General features: G+C 36.6%; 1 protein-coding gene across 1 annotated transcript in view; it reads right to left on the bottom strand.

The window, feature by feature from the left end:
• The window catches only part of LOC149795007 (stress-70 protein, mitochondrial-like), a 60,675-nt gene extending 40,547 nt beyond the window's left edge, over positions 1–20,128 (bottom strand). The window contains exons 1-7 of the mRNA XM_089964667.1: positions 19,959–20,128; positions 18,673–18,734; positions 16,010–16,279; positions 10,703–10,827; positions 9,189–9,262; positions 2,761–2,867; positions 1,677–1,839 (exon numbers count right to left, since the gene is read on the bottom strand). Of these exons, the coding sequence (XP_089820793.1) occupies positions 1,677–1,839; positions 2,761–2,867; positions 9,189–9,262; positions 10,703–10,827; positions 16,010–16,279; positions 18,673–18,734; positions 19,959–20,048 (891 nt within the window). The 5' untranslated portion in view covers positions 20,049–20,128. The remainder of the gene's footprint in view (positions 1–1,676; positions 1,840–2,760; positions 2,868–9,188; positions 9,263–10,702; positions 10,828–16,009; positions 16,280–18,672; positions 18,735–19,958) is intronic.
• Positions 20,129–20,380: the final 252 nt, after the last annotated feature.

Genomic DNA, 20,380 nt, shown 5'->3' with positions numbered 1-20,380 from the left:
TTTTATCAAATTTAAATTCTGTAGAACTTCCAATATATGGTGCCTTGTTACAGTTTTCCCCACTCAAATTATATCCAGGAAAGAAAGAAAAAAGACTGTTAAAAAAAGAGAATGAAATCCAATGAAAACATTGGCAAATAAAGGAAAACTGGTCTGCATTTAAAAAATGGAAAGCTCAGAAGGTTCTGTTGAAAATCCTTTATACCATGTTGCTTCAAAAATAAATAACAGGCGAAGACTGATTACAATATGCATGTTGCTTTCATTAGAACTATAGGAGTCATGGGTCAAAATTTCAACTTTTAATACATAATTTTGTTTTAAACAAAGCCAGCAACAATTTGTAATGCACTGGAAGAGGAACAAGGGCTATCTTGTGGAGGGGATGGGATTAAATGTAGATTGAGTGAAACATGCCGCTGTACTGTTTCTATTTTAGACGTGTATTTGAGCTTACTGTTTCTGCTGATAGTGAATATGACAAAATTTTCAAAGGTTAGAGATTCCAAAAGACTTCACAGGTAGCCTGTACATCTCACTTCTTGAATGTGATTTCAGCACTTTCACAAATTTTCCCCATATTTTCGTTAAGGCCAAAAATACACACATTTTAAAAAAATAAAACGTATACTTAAAAAATATCTCCTTGTGGAAGTAACCTCTGATCCCACAAATTAAAGGTCTTTTCAATGCCATTGGTCAAAATTAACCTTGCTAAATCTGGGCTGAACTTAGAGCCAAAACTCAAATGTGTTTCGTAGATCACTGGTTTTCATAATGAGGGTTGGCAGGTCATTTAAAAAAAACAACTTTATATTTAATTAAATAAAATTGCCATTAGGGGAAAAAGGTGCAAGGAATGGCAAAGAGTTAGTAGGTCAACTGGAAACATTTTTTGGCCTATGGTCTAATGAAGGCTACCTTTGAAATTCACAAACCTTTCAAGACTGTGCAAGTTGTGTTGCTTTAAATGACCAGGACAGGAATCTTATCGGATGCAAACATGCATGAAATTTTGTGTATGTTCCATTAACCACGAAGGTATATGATTAATCACACTGCTTCTCCAGAACAAATAATTCATCTCCCATGATGAATCAGTCTCTCAGGAATCTCTAGTCCTGAGAACATCAATATACAACATGGGTATCGATTTGTTACTTTAAACAGCAGTTACCAAAGAGGATTCCAAAATATATGCAGCCGATATTAACATTATTTTAAGCAGTCTGATTCAAGTTCAATATCAGGACTATAGTTTTCTCAACAGACTTAGGAGTAATTTGCACACTTCATCTGAACATTATAGATATAACTTTAAAAAAATGGTGCCCAATTTACCCACAAAAATATACTTCTGCCTCTCTCGCATCTCACATGGGGACAGGTACAAAGACTACTCTATAAACAGTTACAGCACTTCTGATCAAAACACCATGTATGAGGGGGCAAGATTTTAAGGTTTTAATTTAGGAACAATCTGATAACCAATTTTTCCAAGTAAAATTTTTTTCTTCGAAAATACTTACCCAATCATAATACGTTAGTGTATTATGATTAGGTAACGTATGTTGCCAATTATAAATTGTCACTCTATACAAGCTATGATCTAGTGACACCTGACCATGTGGTGGTGTTCAAGATATAGTCATTAGATAAGATGTAGAACTACTCACATCTTTCTTGAATTCCTTGACCAGGAAGTTTACAAGAGTATTGTCAAAGTCTTCACCACCCAAGAAGGTATCTCCATTTGTCGACTTCACCTCAAAGACACCTTTCTGGATCTCAAGGATGGAAATATCAAAAGTTCCACCTCCCAGGTCATATACTGCAATACTAAATCACAACAGATTTGATAAAGAATGACAACAGCATTAACAGGAACTCTAAACTTGCCTGTTAGCCTCACTATATTGTAACATGTACACATGTACGCATATGACTTGCCTAACATTGTGTGCATGCATGATTTGGATTTTTAATGTAGCTTTAACAAAGTTTCATTCATATCACTACGCTGCCTGCAATGTGGCAGTTTATAGTAATGTCTAACATTAGGGCATCATGCCACAGACATGTAGCATGATGTCCCACCCAAGCACATTATCCTGACACCAGGACAACCAGTACTGGCACTGACACCAAGCAAGGCAGCTGTTGGTACCATTTTTATTAAATCTTTGGTATGACTCTGCCGGGGATTGAACCTGCAACCTCCTGCATCCGAGGCGGACATTCTAACCACTAGGAGACCAGAGTCCTAAATTACACTGGTGATATCATGCATAATAATGTAATACCTCTGTTTCAATGTTAGCTTTTAAATATTTTCTCCACATCAACTCTTATCATTAAAGTTATAAACCTTTAAGCACAAAAAAACAGCAAATATAACATAATGTCAACAGATAACAACAAACAGCATATTGTCAAAAGATTACACCAAATATGACCAAGCCAATAACACAACCACATTTTAACAGTAAAAACTGAAAAGCAACCAAAGTTCATCACATGCCACCAAATTTATATTAAATATGACTCAACATCAAAAGATGCTCTCAGAAGCAATTTGATCACCTACAAATTTATACTACTATAAATTTACTGAAATTTAAAAGTTTCTCCAACCTGTGGTACAGGATTCACAGACAACGATAAATGCAGACTTGGAACAGCCGGACACATAGGAAGCAGGAAATACACGAATACATGTATATGCATGATTGAGAGACTATAGTGCTGTGGTATACATACATCTTATCATCTGTTTTATCCATGCCATAGGCAAGGGCAGCTGCTGTAGGTTCATTGATCACACGAAGGACATTCAAACCAGCAATCTGACCCGCATCCTTGGTAGCCTGTTTAAAATAAAAAGCAGGAATGTAATTTAACCCAAATGGTTATGCCCATGATGCAAGAAAGAACCAAACTGATAGAGCCTACAAACATTTTTAAAACCAAAGTGATCAAGCCTATGATAGAAGAACTGACCAATGACCAAATCTACGATGCAAAATTTTAACAGTGGTCAAGTCTACAAGGTAAAAATTAACCAAATTGGTGTAGTATGCAAAAATTTCCGAAATGGACAACTCTACGATGAAAAAACTGGCCAAAATGGACAGGGTATGGTGTAAGAATTGCCGAAATGGACAGGTAAGTGATAAGAATTACCAAAATGGACAAGTCTCTGTTAAGAATTGCCCAAATGGACAAGTCTATCATGCAAGAACTGCCTAAAATGGTAAAATCTATGATGTAAAAATTAACCATATTCATTGAGCCTATCAAACAAGAAAAATAAATATGAAAGCTGTTAAAAGTTCATGTAAGAATTTACAAAACTGGTGATATGAAGCAAGAAATAGCCAGTGATCAAGCCTATGCTGAAAAATTAACAATGAAGTTTTGATATCTTGACCTAGCATCCATTTCTGCATGTTTGACAGATGGAGACATGGATAAGAGCAACACTTTGTACTATAGGCACGAGATGGAAAGACGAATAAGAGTACCAATGCACAATAGGCATGATAGATAGAGAGATGGTCAAGGGTAACAACACATATTTTTGGCATAACAGATGGAAATATGGATCAGCGCAACACTATGTACCATAAGCCAGACAAATGGAGAGATATCCATGGGTAACACCATACTGATGGCACAACAGATGGAGATGTGGATCAGGGCAACACTATGTACTGTAGGCACGGCAGAGACAATGATAAAAGGCAACACTACTGTGGGCATAAGAGAGACAGATCTGGATCAGGGCAACACTATGTACTGCAGGTATGAGAGAGACAGTCAAGAGTAACACTGTACTGTAGGCATGACAGAGATGGACAAGAATAACACTTTGTACTGCAGGCATGACGAACAGTGAGATGGGCAATAGTGAAACTATACCATAGTCCTGACAGATGGAGAGATGGTCAAGAGTAACACTGTACCGCAGGCATGACAGTGAGATGGGCAATAGTGAAACTATACCCTAGTCCTGACAGATGGAGAGATGGTCAAGAGTAACACTGTACCGCATGCATGACAGTGAGATGGGCAATAGTGAAACTATACCCTAGTCTTGACAGATGTGATATGGTCAAGAGTAACACTATGTACTGCAGGCATGACAGTGAGATGGGCAATAGTGAAACTATACCATAGTCCTGACAGATGGAGAGATGGTCAAGAGTAACACTGTACTGCAGGCATGACAGTGAGATGGGCAATAGTGAAACTATACCATAGTCCTGACAGATGGAGAGATGGTCAAGAGTAACACTGTACCACAGGCATGACAGTGAGATGGGCAATAGTGAAACTATACCCTAGTCTTGACAGATGTGATATGGTCAAGAGTAACACTATGTACTGCAGGCATGACAGTGAGATGGGCAATAGTGAAACTATACCATAGTCCTGACAGATGGAGAGATTGTCAAGAGTAACACTATGTACTGCAGGCATGACAGTGAGATGGGCAATAGTGAAACTATACCATAGTCCCGACAGATGGAGAGATGGTCAAGAGTAACACTGTACTGCAGGCATGACAGTGAGATGGGCAATAGTGAAACTATACCACAGTCTTGTCAGATGGAGAGATGAACAAGGGTAACACCATATACTGTTTCCTCAGGGACAAACAACTTGACCAATGTACCGACACCTGAATCAATTTCATTTCTTTCTTATTGCAAAAGCTCCTTCAAAATTAGTTCCAATTCCAGACATCATTTTGGTCTCCATTAAAAAAAAGCTGAAAAAATGTTAAGGTGGGTTTCGGGGTCCTCTCCCGACAGGATCTTGAGTGGCAGTTGAATGCCCTGGACAAAAATGCATTTTACACTTATAAAAATTTGCTCCTGGTGCAACTTATGATCATAAAATAAACCAAAATAATCATCTGAAAAACCAATAAACTTACTAAAAATGTTCAACAATTTCACAATATTTATAGTCACATGAATTTATTCTCCAATACTACTGATGCTAAGTTATTTCATGTGCATGTCAGTGTTCACATCATAATTAAATCACAATAATTTCAATTTTTGCAGCAAATATACAATACTTCTCTCTTTTCATAACAAATCTGTAAAGTAAAGACCCAATATCATCAACTGTATACAAATAATCCCATACATTCACTTGTCTTTTTCTCCAATGGAGACACTTGTTGATGTACCATTAGAGTTCTTTTTGCAGCTTTGACAAAGATTTCTTTAGCCTTCCTTTTTGTCACCAATGACTTTTTACGCTCAATGTGCAATCATTTCTTTTCCTTCTCAGTGAGAGCCTTTTTCCTTTCAAGCTGGTGTTTGGCAACATGCAGTGTGCATATTCTGACAGAAGGCTACATCTGTTCTCTTATGAAAGAAATCTTTCCTCTTATAGTACTTAACTGCACTTTTTCCAGATGCCTTCCGAACTTCAATTTTTCCGTATGTAGCTTCTTTTGTAGGTATTGCTCCAAACTATTCCAACTGTGATTACTATAATTCAGATCTTTATTGCAGAAGTCACATACGCCATTCCCCTAGCGTTCAGTTTTAAAAAATATAAACTAAATTTATGTCAACTTTTCATTCCGGCAGGACTTTTCTTTTCCATATGTTTTTTAAAAACTTTTATCTAAACTTTTCGTGTCATGGTCTCTCTCAACTCAGCACGCCATGTTTTGTAAGCATGCTTCTTTCCATTGCCATCAGTTTCCATTACACGAAGATTCAATGGATGAATTTAAACTTTTGACCATTCAGAATACTCTTTACGAGAGTTGTGGGGTAACTAATAAATGGAATGAATATGTTACAAGGGTTGCTACAGAATGGGACCGAACAGACCCTTTTTAAAAAATCAGATCCGAGATGATAAAAATAACCGGACTATATTAAGCAAAAAATCTGATTCATATCAGAAGAGAAGCAGAATTCCACTTTAAAATAGAGAAAAATTATGTCTACAATTCACAAAGATTTGTATGCATTTACATCTGAAAGACCATAAATATCAAATCAGAAAACATATTAGGATCTAAGAACAGTACAAAAGTACTTTGCACAATTTATACTGGTGGTAGTCATATCCTGTTGCTTTAGGTGTGTTCCCTTCAATAGTATTTGTGGGTTTTTGAAGGTCCAGTAAAGATATAAATTAAGGAAAATGCAGTTGTTGGGGAGGGTGGGGTGAATTTATTTTAAGATGCCGAGAACACTGACACAGTTTGTTCCTCTATGTCCGACCCATATGAAGTAGCCATGAGCTCCATTAGGACAGTATTACCTGTTTGACATCAGAGCAGGGTGGAAGAGGGTGGAGAAATCTGGCAATAGCAACAGGTAAATATTTTCATCATTAAAATTAGTTTACTGCCCCACCCCCAGCCCTATAAATACGCATTTTAATATCAGTAATAATCCACCTACTGCTATTGCGCAACAAAATCTGCGAGTTTGATGGGAGGCTAATCATCTCCCAAAACCAGTATAAACAAGAAAATACTCACCCTTAGTGAAGAAAAGTCCTGTGCTACAATGCTGATGTCTGCATGGGCAACATTTTGTCCCATACCTATGCACCATACACAATATATGCTTTCCCAATGATGCAGCAAAGGTGAGAAGTAAAATCAGAAGGTTCTATGCAACTCCTCCAATGACAAATGTGATAGGCCATAAAGCAGTAATGATGAACCTTATGCTTTAATCTTCAGAATGAAAGGTTAATCTCCATAAAAGACTCATAAACTGCCTTAATCATTACCATAATCAGAGCCCTATAAGGCAAGGAAAAGAACACACACACCCTTCAACATTTATAAGTGACCAAATAAACTGTAATAACCTAAAATGAGCAGAATAGTTGAATCTCGATCATCTTCAGCACAGAGTCTGAAGACCTCTGGAGAATGAATCTACTGATAGATGCCCTTTTTTAAAAACTAAGAAACAAGGTTGTGAAAGGAGAGAAATAATTTGTAATTGCCACTGAACCAAAGACAACCCTGTTTAATAGACAAGGCATGAAGTTTGCTCCTTCATCTCTGAGATGCTAAGAAGCGAATGAAAACAGTCTTGGGGGTAACAGGCATGATTTGGTATTCCACAAAAAAAGCAGAAAATTTTAAAGAGCGGTTTGGGGGTCCTTCCCCAACTGGGTCTTGAGGGGCAGTGTCCCCGATCTGGGGGTCCATTTTACAATCATAAAAAACTGCTCACGGTGCAACTTATGATCATAATATATAACAAAATAATCTTTTGAAAAACTAACAAACTTACCAACTTGAATAATCATTATTGTCACATGAATTTGTTCTCCAATACTATTGGTGCTTAAGTTATTTCATATGCATGTCAGTGTTCACATCGTAATTAAGTCATAAATATGTCTCAATTTTTGCAGCAAATAGATTTTACTTCTCTCTTTTCATAACAAATATGTAAAATAAACACCCAAGTACATCAACTATATACAAATAATTCCATACATTCACTGGTCTTTTTCTCCAATGGACACAACCTGTTGATATTCCAGTTGAGCTTTTTGTGTGGCTTTGGCAAAGATTTGATTAGCCTTCCTTTTTGGGCTCAATACGAATTTCTTTTCTTTCTCAGTGAAAGCCTTTTTCCTTTCAAGCTGGTGCTTGTATTGGCGACATGCTTAGCGCATATTCAGACAGAGTTACATCTGTTCTCTCAAGCAAGTAATCTTTCTTCTTAAGTAATTAATTGCACTTTTTTCCAGATGCCTTCTGAGCTTCAATTTTTCCATATGCAGCTTCTTTTGTAAGTGCCTTTTCTAACTCTTCCAACCGCGATTAACGTAGAGCAGAGGTCACAAAATGCCAGTCCTCTAGCGTTCAGTTTTCTTATAAACTGACCAGCTAAATTTCTGCTGACTTTTTGCTCCAGCCATTCCCAGTGCCATGTTTTTTTAAAATTTTTTTATCTAAACTTCTTGTGTCATGGTCTCTCTCAACAACTCAGGATGCCATTTTTTGCAAACACACTTCTTTCCATTGCCATCAGTTTCCATTACACGAAGATTCACTGGATGAATTTAAACTTTTGACCAATCAGAATACTCTATATGAGAGTCATGGGCTAACAAACACATGGAACGAATACGTTATAAGGGTCGTTGTGGAATGGGACTGAACAGACCGTTTTTTTTAAAAACCAGATCGGTGATGATTAAAAAAGGACTATATCAAGAAAAATCTGACTAAAGTCTGGAAAACAGCGGAATTCTGCTTTAAAATGGAGAAAAATCATGTCTTGGGTAGGTTATCATAAGAAGTTTCATCCAATGGTTCTAATGGGTTTTTGTTAAAGACTACAATAAGCTTGTTCATCCAGGCACCGGAGAACAAGATACAAGCCTTTGTAGCTTGAAATGGCTACTGTGTATGGACCACTGACATGGGGGAACAGGCTGGGTCTGTGTTTTTGTAGTCTGAACTTTCTGGAACATTCGGAAATGGTTCATTCAGGAGAGAATTAATCTTTATAATGGGACGATGGCAATTCCAACATGGAAAAAAGTAATCCATGTAACATGTTGCTGACAATAAAGAAACAACATGACTTCACATGAAGTCCAAGTTATACAGATCATGTAGGTGTTCAGCGTGGACCATTTCAGCAATGGTTTTATTTTTTAAAAATTTGATTTCATGTACTTTTAAACAACAGTTGTACACTTTATTTTGAGCCTCACAACCATATTTCATTGATGTAAACTATATACAAAAATAAATGAATATTACAGTAACAATATTAAAAGCATGCAGACATTTTTGGAACAGGTCAACATAAACACAACACAAACCAGACCGAATGTCGCACGCTGTGCATATTGAAAATTTTTGCCTACCCTATTATCTGTTATGATTGGACTCGATGTTCTCTTTTCCTCACCCAGATAAGTACATGGATGCCCATAGTAATCAACACTTTTCATATGAAAGTTAATTTTTATGACAGTTAAGGTGCAAAGCATTCAACCATTACAACTTAATTGACTTTGGTTAAAACTATTTTACTATTAAAACTTCCATGTTAACATACACTTTATAGATCTCCACAATCAGTGAAAACCGACTACATATTCTAGGCTGCTTCCCTTTTTTAAACAAAAATACCTCTTTATATAACTTTGGCCTGACATACCTGTCTTTGAGAATCGTTGAAATAAGCTGGTACAGTAATTACAGCATTCTTCACAGACTGCCCGAGGTAGTTCTCTGAAAAAAATTAAAGAAAGAGCAATTAATAATGGACTATGTTCTAATCAATATTATAGCTTCTATAATCTCTAACAATCTGAACTTTAGAAAATACCAAACACTGATCACTTTCTCATGATTGTTGTTTTAAAAAACAGGAATCCCTTGACTTATGTTCTACTTTCCAGGCATCAAGACAGGATGGTTTCTTTCTTTAACAGTACAGTATTCATCCCATCTATGATATTCTCCATAGCTCCAAATATGATAATCAATAATAAAACGTGGGCTCGAGTTAATGATTTCACATGATATCTGCAAGATAGAATTCTTTATCACGATGTTTGACCCTGAACCTTATATGGATGGAGTAGCAACAAACTCGTCTAAATGTAAAGATATAACCAGATGCCAAGTTCATTTCAGTCCATTTTGGAAAAAGCTGACATTATCTAAATGGTACCATGCAAGGTATTCTTCAGATATATCCAGAAACTAGGTTAAACTATAAAATCCACTTGAACTTGTTTGTGAGACCACATTTACACATCATTAACCCCTGGTGCCTCACGCATCAGTAGATAGTCTACTTCCGAGCTCTGTAGCAGCAAGGTCATTTAAGATACACTAAAGTGGGTGGTATTACTGAAAGGCAGGCAGATGCAGCTCTACAATGATACCAAATAATCTGGACGTTGTAGCTGCACTACAAAATACTGAGGAAAAACATGTTTTTACCCTGATTTTTTTTCCACCAAAAATTTGGCCATGATCAGAAAGTGGTGCTCTTTTTTAAAAATATAAAAGTAAATTTTTATTTTTCATTGATATAAGTGACCATGGCCACTTAATACCTGTTTTCACTATCTGCTGCAGTCATTGGATCAAGTCGGTAGATGATGAATAAGACCTTATTCAAACATGATTACAGTTAACTGCAAGCTGTCAGTTGGTTTTGAGAAGCAATTAAATGTGAATAATAGGAAATAAGGAATGATTGGGATATATGCTTTTGTTGAACAGGTCGGCAAAAACATTCAGCATCATTTTTACAATAAGTTTAACGCAAACTGAGAGTAAGCACTTGGATCTGCAAAGTGTTTTAGGGATTATTTACTTAGATATCATGTCCTTTTTTGTTTGAACTTAACAGAGTAACACAGGATACCGCTACAAGAATCAGCAAGATCAAACTAGTAAGCAGACATGTAAATGGGCAACCATCCTATACAGAAACTTTTAGCAAAATTGTAATTTTTATTTTTTACAAAATGATTCTTCACATAACATATACATGTATTCAGGTCTAAAATATGGGATAAATACGGAAGAAAGATTGGACGCTTTGCAACTGCCATGGCAATCCCCTAGATAGGTAAATCCAAAGGGGGCAACCATGGACAACCTCTCTTAACACATGCCTCTCTCTCTCATACCTTACTTGAGAAAAGAATGTACCTGCTGTTTCTTTCATCTTCACCAGAACAAAAGCTCCAACCTGGCTAGGAGAGTACAATTTACCACGGCCTTCAACCCAAGCATCGCCATTGGTTGCTCTTACAATCTTGTATGACACATTCTTCCTGCAGAATGAAGACAAAACTGAACACAATAATTAAAGGGTCCAAGTATATCTGAAACATTGATAACCAAATGTTAGATTGCCAAGGCCTAGCAATTTATTGTCCTTAACCATGAGCAGAAATCAATCATGTAGGTAAGTAATGACAGAAAGAAAACAAAAAGAAAAATGTTCAACATCAGAAGATAATAAATAAAAAAAAAATAAGCAATTTTAAATAAAGCATTAAGTTATATTTAAAAGTATAATCATATCAGTTTGACAGAATGGTAAGCACTCTCTGTCTGCTTCAACCTCAGGTCGGCAAATAAAAATCAGTTTGAAACTTCTCTAAACTATTTTTCTTCTTAACTGGCCTAAATTCACCACTAAATATGAGTGTTTCAATCAGGTTTAACAAAAAATGTGCCAATTTGCATTCTGAATTTGAGAAATTAAGTCAACAGCAAGATACAAGCAAACCTCATAATAAAATAAGGTATCATGTACATAATCGTACGTCAATTGCATGAAAAACCAAATAAATAGGGCCGCTTTCATTGTACAATTCTCTTCTTGAGGTGTCTCCGACCATACTGAAACAGTGCACAAGTCTAACAGTACATTATAGTTGATTTTTGTGAAGTTTCAGATTACAAGCAATTTTTTGGATGGGGTAATAATGTTTATATTTTTCTTTTATTCAACAATGTAAACAAGACCAGAGTGGAAGTTGCCAAAATACCTTACTTGAATCTGTTTATATTTCGTCAAAACTATTGCAACTCAGTTGCATTCCATTCTTAACCTCTCAACCAAGAAATACTATTGGAGATACTCAGCTTACAATGATTTCGAGAGAATTCTGAACTTTGCATATATAGGGTAAGTAGATTGAGGGAAATTAGTCCAACCAATGCAATCAAAAAAGATTGCTAAAAAGATTTTGTTCCTGTACACAAATACAATAATGAACATTCTGAACATTAAATGACTGTATGGCATATCTGCATCAGATTAAAGGCAAAGGAAAATGGACCTTGTTCATTAGGTGCATGCAGTTTCTTTTCTTGCAGGACTTTTTAAGATTTTTTTGCACTCTTGCAAGGGCAGATTCTGACTGCAAAAAAAAGCTTATATTTTACAAAATGTCCTGAATGTACATTATTCCTGTATCAGCCATAAAGAGATACTGTCAGGATTTTATTTAAAGAGACAGGGGTGGGGGAGCTTCCCTTGTCACAGACATAAGGGAAAGTAGAACAAAACGGGGAGGAGGAAACTGAAAGTTCAATATTTACCAAACACTTTAATGTCCATCTTTCTTCCTGCTCAACTCTGTTAGAGCCCCATTGATTCAATCTTTAAAAGTGTTACATCTAGTTGTATAAACATTAATCTGTACATTTTCCCCGAAGTTTTAATCGGTTCCTTACCCAAGGATGAATCGTCCTGTGTGGAGAACCCTCCTCCCAAGTCTGCTGTCTGAAAGGGCACATATACAGCTGAACATGTTTGAAAACTGTTCTTTATGGTTATGTACAATTTTCCTCAGTTCAAGGTGTCTTTTGGATACTTCTGATCCAATACAAGATTTTTCATTAACATAAGCTGTGTCAAAGCTTCACTTTCTTTAATCAGTGCTTTACTATTATGCCAGAGTTACTATTGGTTTCATAATGCTGAATAATTATTTCAAGTCCATAAATGCCATTGTCAACTTATTCAGACAGAGGTATGTAATAAATATCCAGACTTCTTAATTTCATTTGTAGATTCTTATTAATTAAATTTATCTCAATCTTTACACTAGGGCTATATGATTTTATAGCACAAGACCCTGCAGGGATGTACTGTCATGAGAAAAGGAAGGAAAATTACAATCTACTTATAAACTGTCTGTATTTTAACTTGGCTTGTATTTACACCATTTTCGGGTTCAAAATCACTCACTGGCATCTCTCCATTAACACAATAATCTGATATGCTTCCAAACTCAAAAAAATAAAAAAATAAATTGACTTCATCACTATCAAAAGCCAATATTTGCCGACTGAAAATCTAAAGATGCACCAAGCTTGTGATCAGCCATTCTGTGTTTTCTGGGCACCTTGTTATTATAAATGCAAACTTATAAAACTTCCTTCATGCATGGTTCAAACTACAACCGAACGCTTGTTCCAGGGGAAAATGTGCCAATCAAATTTAGTTTAACAACCATTCATCTCAAGGTGATTATCCTAGATATGTAAACAGTAACGAATTCTACAATACCTCTATCTACGTCATCTATGTTGCACTTTAATGGTGAACAGCTGAATTAGAATTATTTACTGCATATGCATGACTTTAATTTGTGGGACTTCTTGTGCAATGGCCTCCAAATGCATGAATTTGTACAAATTTTGCACAATTCACAACTGAAAGACCTGGCAGCATCACAGCATAATGACTCAAGCTCTTATCTCTGGACCCCAAAATGAACAAGTTTCTTCCTTACCACAAGTGCAAGCCAATAACACAGTTTGGTAAAAGTAGGGTGTGTGTGTGATTAGGATTTTGAACATAGCTTTAACAATTTTTCAGACATATCGCTACTATGTCTGCAGTGTGACAGTTTATAGTGGTCTTGTACTGGGACATCATGCCACAGACATGTAGCATGATGTCCCACCAGTTACATTATCCTGACACCAGGCCGACCAGTCCTAACACTAACCTCTTAATGCTGAGTGCCAAGTGAGGCAGCTGTTAGTACCATTTTTGCAAGTCTTTGGTATGACTCAGCTGGGGATCGAACCCACAACCTCCCACTTCTGAGATGGATGCTCTAACCACTAGGCCACCGGAGGGGTGGTAAAAAGAGTAAATAATCAAGATATTAACAAAATATGGCAACATCATAACATTACGCATAAGATGGTTCTGTTCAGCAAGCTGAACATTATTTCCAATAAATGTTATTATAACTCCAGTATGAAAAATCTGTGAAATCTGCCATTGTTGTTGTTATGGGGTTTAACGCCATTTTTCAGCACACGATAGCTATGCATGGCAGCCAGTATTAATGGTGAAGGAAGAACCTGGAAAAACCCTGGGAAGAACCACCGACCCACGAGAAGCTACTGGCAAGCTTTCTCACATACCCACATTAGCCAAATCCTAGACTGGAACCCACGCAGACATTGGTGAGATAGCAGTGATCCGTAATGGAGAGCGCTTTAGACCACTCGAGGCCCATGAAATGTCATTTGTAAAATGCCTACTGTTGTAAGAAACCAGGACTGACCGGTAGTAATCAGGGTGAGTAGCATAACCTCTTTCAAAATTTTCAAGGTTCAAAAGCATGTTTTTCAAGGTGCATTATTACATTAATTTTAAAAGATACATAAATGAAACTGTACGTAAACACAAGTTAATATTTACTATTACTTCATACGAGGAACATTTCTTGCAAACTTATTTTCTTTATTAAAAAACAAGAGGTCGATAGTATGATGACTGATATCTTTCCCATTAATATTAAACATCCTATATCTGGGCATTAGAATAATGTAGTCACTGAACAACGTCCATTTTACTGTCTCCACTACACTATTTACAGGTCCAAAATATATTGTGTGAATTTTTCAGTTCTTGTAGCTTGTCATCAAGGTGTTTTTCAAGAACTCCAAGTTTATCAATTTTGTCTTTTTCACTTTTCTTCAAATTATTTTGATGTCATGATAAAGGAAATTTTCCTGTGGATCTTTGCCATCAATGCATAGTCATCAGCAGTAGCTGTCATTGTCTCAATGTCTTATTCAGTGCCTTTCTTTCTTCTTCACTCATCTCCATAAGCAAAACAAGTAAAGATATTTGTTTTCTATATTATCACTTATTTAAAAACAGCGTATGGATATTTTCATATTAGATATATTAATAATAATTCTCTCAGCTTAGCTATATTCCAGATTTTTAGATCAATCTTGTTCATTGCAATTATCGCCTGTCCTATTTTCCACTCAATCCCAAATTAAGACTATATACAGTTACTATTTTAAAACTGTAATCTCTGTGTTCACAGACATACCTCATTTGTCAAAAATGATTTCATGCTGAAGGCTTCTCGTTTTGCCGGTATTAAGCACCATTACAAGAGCTTTTTTTTTTTCCCCCAGCTGCATGTGACCATGGAGCAATCTCTCCCACTGCACACAAAACAATATCCATACGGCATAATTTGCATTTTGCAAAGCTCTTCCGAGAAAGATCTCATAATTCAAACTTTATAGTTTTATACATCTAGCCACCGAAGTTGGAATCTGCAGCCAGCCATGTCAAAGCAAAGGATTCAAATTTAAACCACTGCTACAGCTGGGCTTCATACAATCATAAGTTCAAAATGTACGACTGTGCAATGGCCAGCTGTGGAAAAATTTCCATTCTAGCACAAACTTAGCAAGAGATTGGTCCCCGCCCCCATTTAAATTTAATTCTGTAAAACAAAAACTATTAATTCCTTTTGGTTTCATGAAAATCAAGGCTTTTCAAGGTACCAGACAATATTTTGAATTTTCAAGGTGCTTTCAAGACCCTGAGGGAACAATTCCATTTTCAAGGTCCCCTATGGACCCTGAGTATTAGCAGTAGTAGTACAAAGTGTAACAGCAACCCCACATATTAGCAATTTTCTTGCCAAAAGATTACAGTAGTAATACAAAGTGTAATAGTAACCACACATAATAGCGATTTTCTTGCCAAATGATTACAGATGAACCAGCACCCTAAATGGACCTGCCATAATCTTGAGCCAGTTTCAGACCATCCTTTGTGTTTACCTCAAATAATGATTTTTAAATTTATCTTTAATACTACTATTATCTCTGCTGTGACACAATGACTCTATTAAAATTAGCTGTAACACAATGACTCTATTAAAATTAGCAGTAACACAATGACTCTATTAAAATTAGCTGTAACACTGCTACTACTTGACCAGAGTGTAATAAATTTTGCTGCTGCTATTTCTACTACATCCTGGTGTTGCCCTACTGAAAATTAAATAATAATTTAAACGTTAAAAAGGCAGAGAAGCATCCACCACATGCTTTATTTGTAGGGATCTTTGATTGTATTGTGCTTCTTGATTATGCACTTAAAATTAGCATGTCAGAGAATTAAGGAAACATAAAATGCACACTCCAAATGAAACAGAAACCTACATGTCCTTCTGCACTTCTGGGTCCTCAAATCTTCGCCCTATTAAACGTTTTGTTGCAGAGAATGTGTTTTCAGCATTTGTAACAGCCTGTCGTTTTGCGGGCATTCCAACAAGCCGTTCGCCATCTTTTGTGAAAGCCACAACTGATGGAGTGGTGCGTGCACCCTCAGAGTTTTCGAGAACTTTGGCAGTCTTTCCCTCCATGATGGCAACACAGGAATTGGTTGTTCCAAGATCAATCCCAATGACATGGCCCTTGACTTTGTCGGATCTTAAATAGAAAAAGATCATTTTATAGCATCTGTAAGTACAACCATGAAAAATTATTTAACTGCATATTGCAAATTAAGTGTTTGCCCTGCAATGTTCTTGTTCAATCTGGTAAGACTCACTGTTAATAAATCTTATATGGTCCTTACACAAACTTTAAATGCACGTACAAATCAGGTTTAAAAAACCCCATTAAGAATCCATGCAAAGAACTGATGCTCTACAGCCAACAAGAATATCCAGGAATTTTGTCCTTTTTACTGCCAAGTGTTGAAATCGTTTCTGACAGTCTTTAGCAATAGCAATTATTAGTAGTTGCTGTGATGGACATACTGGTTGTCCAATTGACACCATCACCATTTTCATTTAGGACAAAAAAGGACACCATAAGAAGTCTTATAAAGGAAACCACATGCTGATAAGACTTTTCACAGAAATAACAATAAAAGATTTTCAAGATGACAGTCATGGTGCCATACTGGATATCACATTGGTACCAATGCAGAAGTCTTTTGGTGAATGTGCAATGACCATACATCTTGTAGGTGAAGCCTCAAGATTTTCAAGATGGCTATTATGATGGCCATACTGTAAGTTAGATCAGCACAGTTATAATTTATGACCATCTAGACATCATAAGAAGTCTTTCAGTGAAAACCCCATTCTGATATGACCATTCAGAAGAAGTATTGAAAGCAAAGATTTTCACGTTGGCTAGTATGGCAGTTATACCAGATGTCTGAACAGCACCGGTTTCATTTATGAACTAGACATCGCCTGTTATTTATTATTCAACAAAAAACACTGATATGACTTAATTTTATAAGATTTGCAAGCGGTTATCATTTTCATTTTAGACCAACTATAGACACCACAAGTGATCTTTCTGGTTTAAATCTCAAAGCATTGTGATTTTTTTTTATTAAAGAAATCAATAACAAGATGGATGATGTGGTGTCAAAGTTGGAAATCTGATCTTCACCATTTTAATCAAGGCTCAATCTGACTTCATAACAAATTTTTAATTGAAAGCCCTACTAATATGACTATCCATTCTGGTGAAATAGTGTGTGTGTGTGTGATCTGAATTTTTAATGTAGCTTTTAAAAAATTCAGTCATATTGTTATGATGTCTGCAGTGTAACAGTTTATAGTGTTGTCTAGCACTGGGGCAGCATGTCGCAGACATGTAGCATGATGTCCCACCTAGTCACATTATGCTGATACCAGGACGACCAGTCCTAACACTAACCTCTTAACACTGAGTGCCAAGCGAGGCAGCTGTTAGCACCGTTTTTGTAGTTCTTTTGTATGACTCAAATGGAGATCGATCTCACGACCTCCTGCATCCGAGGTGAACTCTAACCACTAGTCCACCAGAGCGGTCCTGGTGAAATAGCAGTAACATGGTTTTCAAGGTGGCTACAGTAGTGGCCATTTTTAATGCCTGAACAGAACCATTTTTTATTTATAACCTTGTGATAAATGTTTCTGTAAAGTTTCATGGCAAATCGTCAAAGTACTCAGGAGGAGAACACACCAGATGTTTTTCCCTAAGGGTTGGATAGACAACAGGCCATCCTGTAAGGTCTTCTAGTCCATGACCAGTACATCTAACAGAAAATCCTCAAAATGACCAAGTGTATGCATGTCATACGTTCAGCTGCTCCCAGGGTGAAAACCTTAAAATTTGTGCACAAAAACCACTTTTCTTTCAGTCAATGATCCTTACCTTTGGCTTTTGAAACCCCAAAACATGCTTCTTCAATACTTCATGTGAAAGATATCAACATGTTTGGCGCTGCTCTGTTTAGTAGAAATGGTGCGAGGAAACAATTTTATTCTTTCAGTGACTTTTACCTTTCGATTATAAAATCAATTTGCTTCTTCCTTGCCCTTAATCCACCTCATTCATAAACTTGGGTAGATGATATGATGAGAAATTCAAGTTAATATGCAGAAACGATTTTTCTTTTTTCAGTCTGTGACCTTGTCTTTTTGATGATGAAATACCTAGTTAATGCCTTATCTCACATACAAGCCATCCACAAAGTCTTGCTACTAAATGGTAAACAACAAGTTTTTGTGTAGAAACCCTTATCTTCATTTAGTGACCTCGACATTCACTACTTTGACCATGATACTGACAAGTTTATAATCGGACATGTGCAGAACTGAATTGATAACAGATTGGGTGGCCTTTACAACACGTACAAAGAGAAAAATAATTGTCCAACCTGTCTCTTTCACCACTATAAAAAAAATGCAAGAAATGAAGTTAAATTTGAGCCATAGCTATCATACAATGGGTGGCTGCATTAGTGACATAAATCTTAACAAATTTCATTTAGATACAAAAGAAGCAATTATGCTAGAATATTAAAGATGTTATACCTGAATCTCTTGCTGTGTATGAACAAAACTTCATTCGGCTGTATACTGCTTGCTGTGAGAATCTGAAAAAAGAAGGAAAAAAATTACAGCTTTCAATTGCTAATGCAGATTGTCTCAATATTCCAATTTCATTTTTTTTTTAAACAAACATCCCTCAAAGAGACTGGTGCTTTATTATCCCCCCTCCATAAATTCAAGGCGAGAGCATCTCTTCTTTTTAAATTGTTTAATGTTGAAATCATCTGGTCTATTCCTTAATGACAAGATTGTCAAATTCATTGCAGCAGCCAACATAATGTCACATTAGCACCCTCTTTCACTCAGAACAAAGAAGATCTCTTCAAACTTTCTCGTGAAAGCCCACTTCTAAATGACCATCCAGTATTTGGGACAGAAACAACAAAATTATCAAGTCAGCCCCACTGGATGTACCATTAGCACATTTTTATTGTGGACAGACTAAGTATCATAAGTCTTGTGATGAAAAACATTTGCATCAATTTGGTTGAAATGATAATTTTTTAAGATGGTCGCAGACATGTAGCATGATGCCTCACCCAGTCACATTATCCCGACACCAGGCCGACCAATCCTAACACTATCCTCTTAATGCTGAGCTCCAAGCAAGGCAGCTGCTAGTACCATTTTTGTAAGTCTTTGGTATGACTCGGGTTGGGGATCGAACCCACAACCTCCCGCATCCGAGGCAGATGCTCTAACCACTAGGCCACTGAGCAAGAGCACCACCCTGACTCAATCTCAAAACAGTATCCATCTCTTAGTCCTACAATGTAACAGTCTTGCACTGTATGACTAAAAAAAAACACGTGGTAAGTCTTACATTGTAGGACTAATAGGCCCATCAGCGGCGGCAGAGGAAAACTCCAATTTTTAAAGGGACAATTGGCTCTGACCACACACCAGAAAATAAATGTCAAAATATCTAAAATTTAATGGGGCAAGTCAGAACAAACTCGGACTATCTAACCCATTACAGTGTTGTATATTCGAACGAGCTCTAGATTGCGTAAGACGCAGTTACGAAACGGAGACAACTGCGCAAATTACAATTAGTAACACTTTAAAAGGTTGTAAGATGCTAAAAAGACATATCTGTATCAATAATTCTGCATAAAAACAAACACTCGTCATGCAATCTGTGCTTTCCTTCAGCTTTTATCCTCAACCTCTGCCGTTTCGCCGGTTACTCTCACGTGTTCGAGGCAATTCTAGCTCGATGCAAATATCCCTTGTTAACAATCAATAACGCCAGCACTCCTACGAACCTTTCTACATAATTTTGCTATGTTCCTCGCTTGTGTAAGTTCATTTCCCTTTCTGATGTATCGTGTCGTTATTCTTGTAGCGGAGAGCATTTTTGATAGATTTTCTCAAGGACGAATCTTCCCGACTGTCCCGCACGTGTGATGCAAATTGGTGAAAGACTGCGCTTGCGTCAGACAGAACTGTATTAAGCTTTTCCTCCTATAGAACAGGGAATATGTTATCAGAAGTTTAGTAGCAGTCCAAGTCAAAGTGGGACACATTTTAGTTTTGCATATAACAGTTATGAACTGAAATACATTTTGGAGTCCAGTCTAAACATATCTAAACGTTAAATTGTACTGAGGTCGCTCCACAGACAAGTTTATCACCCTCAGAAAATGTCACTATCTTTAAATCTATAAATGTGTTTACAAGAATCTTA

Source organism: Sinohyriopsis cumingii, chromosome 7 (assembly GCF_028554795.1).
Source record: "Sinohyriopsis cumingii isolate HCF-2022 chromosome 7, ASM2855479v2, whole genome shotgun sequence".
NCBI classification, from domain to species: Eukaryota; Metazoa; Mollusca; class Bivalvia; order Unionida; family Unionidae; genus Sinohyriopsis; species Sinohyriopsis cumingii.
Note: the sequence above shows the minus strand (reverse complement) of the source record. Positions and strands in the feature narration are given on the sequence as shown.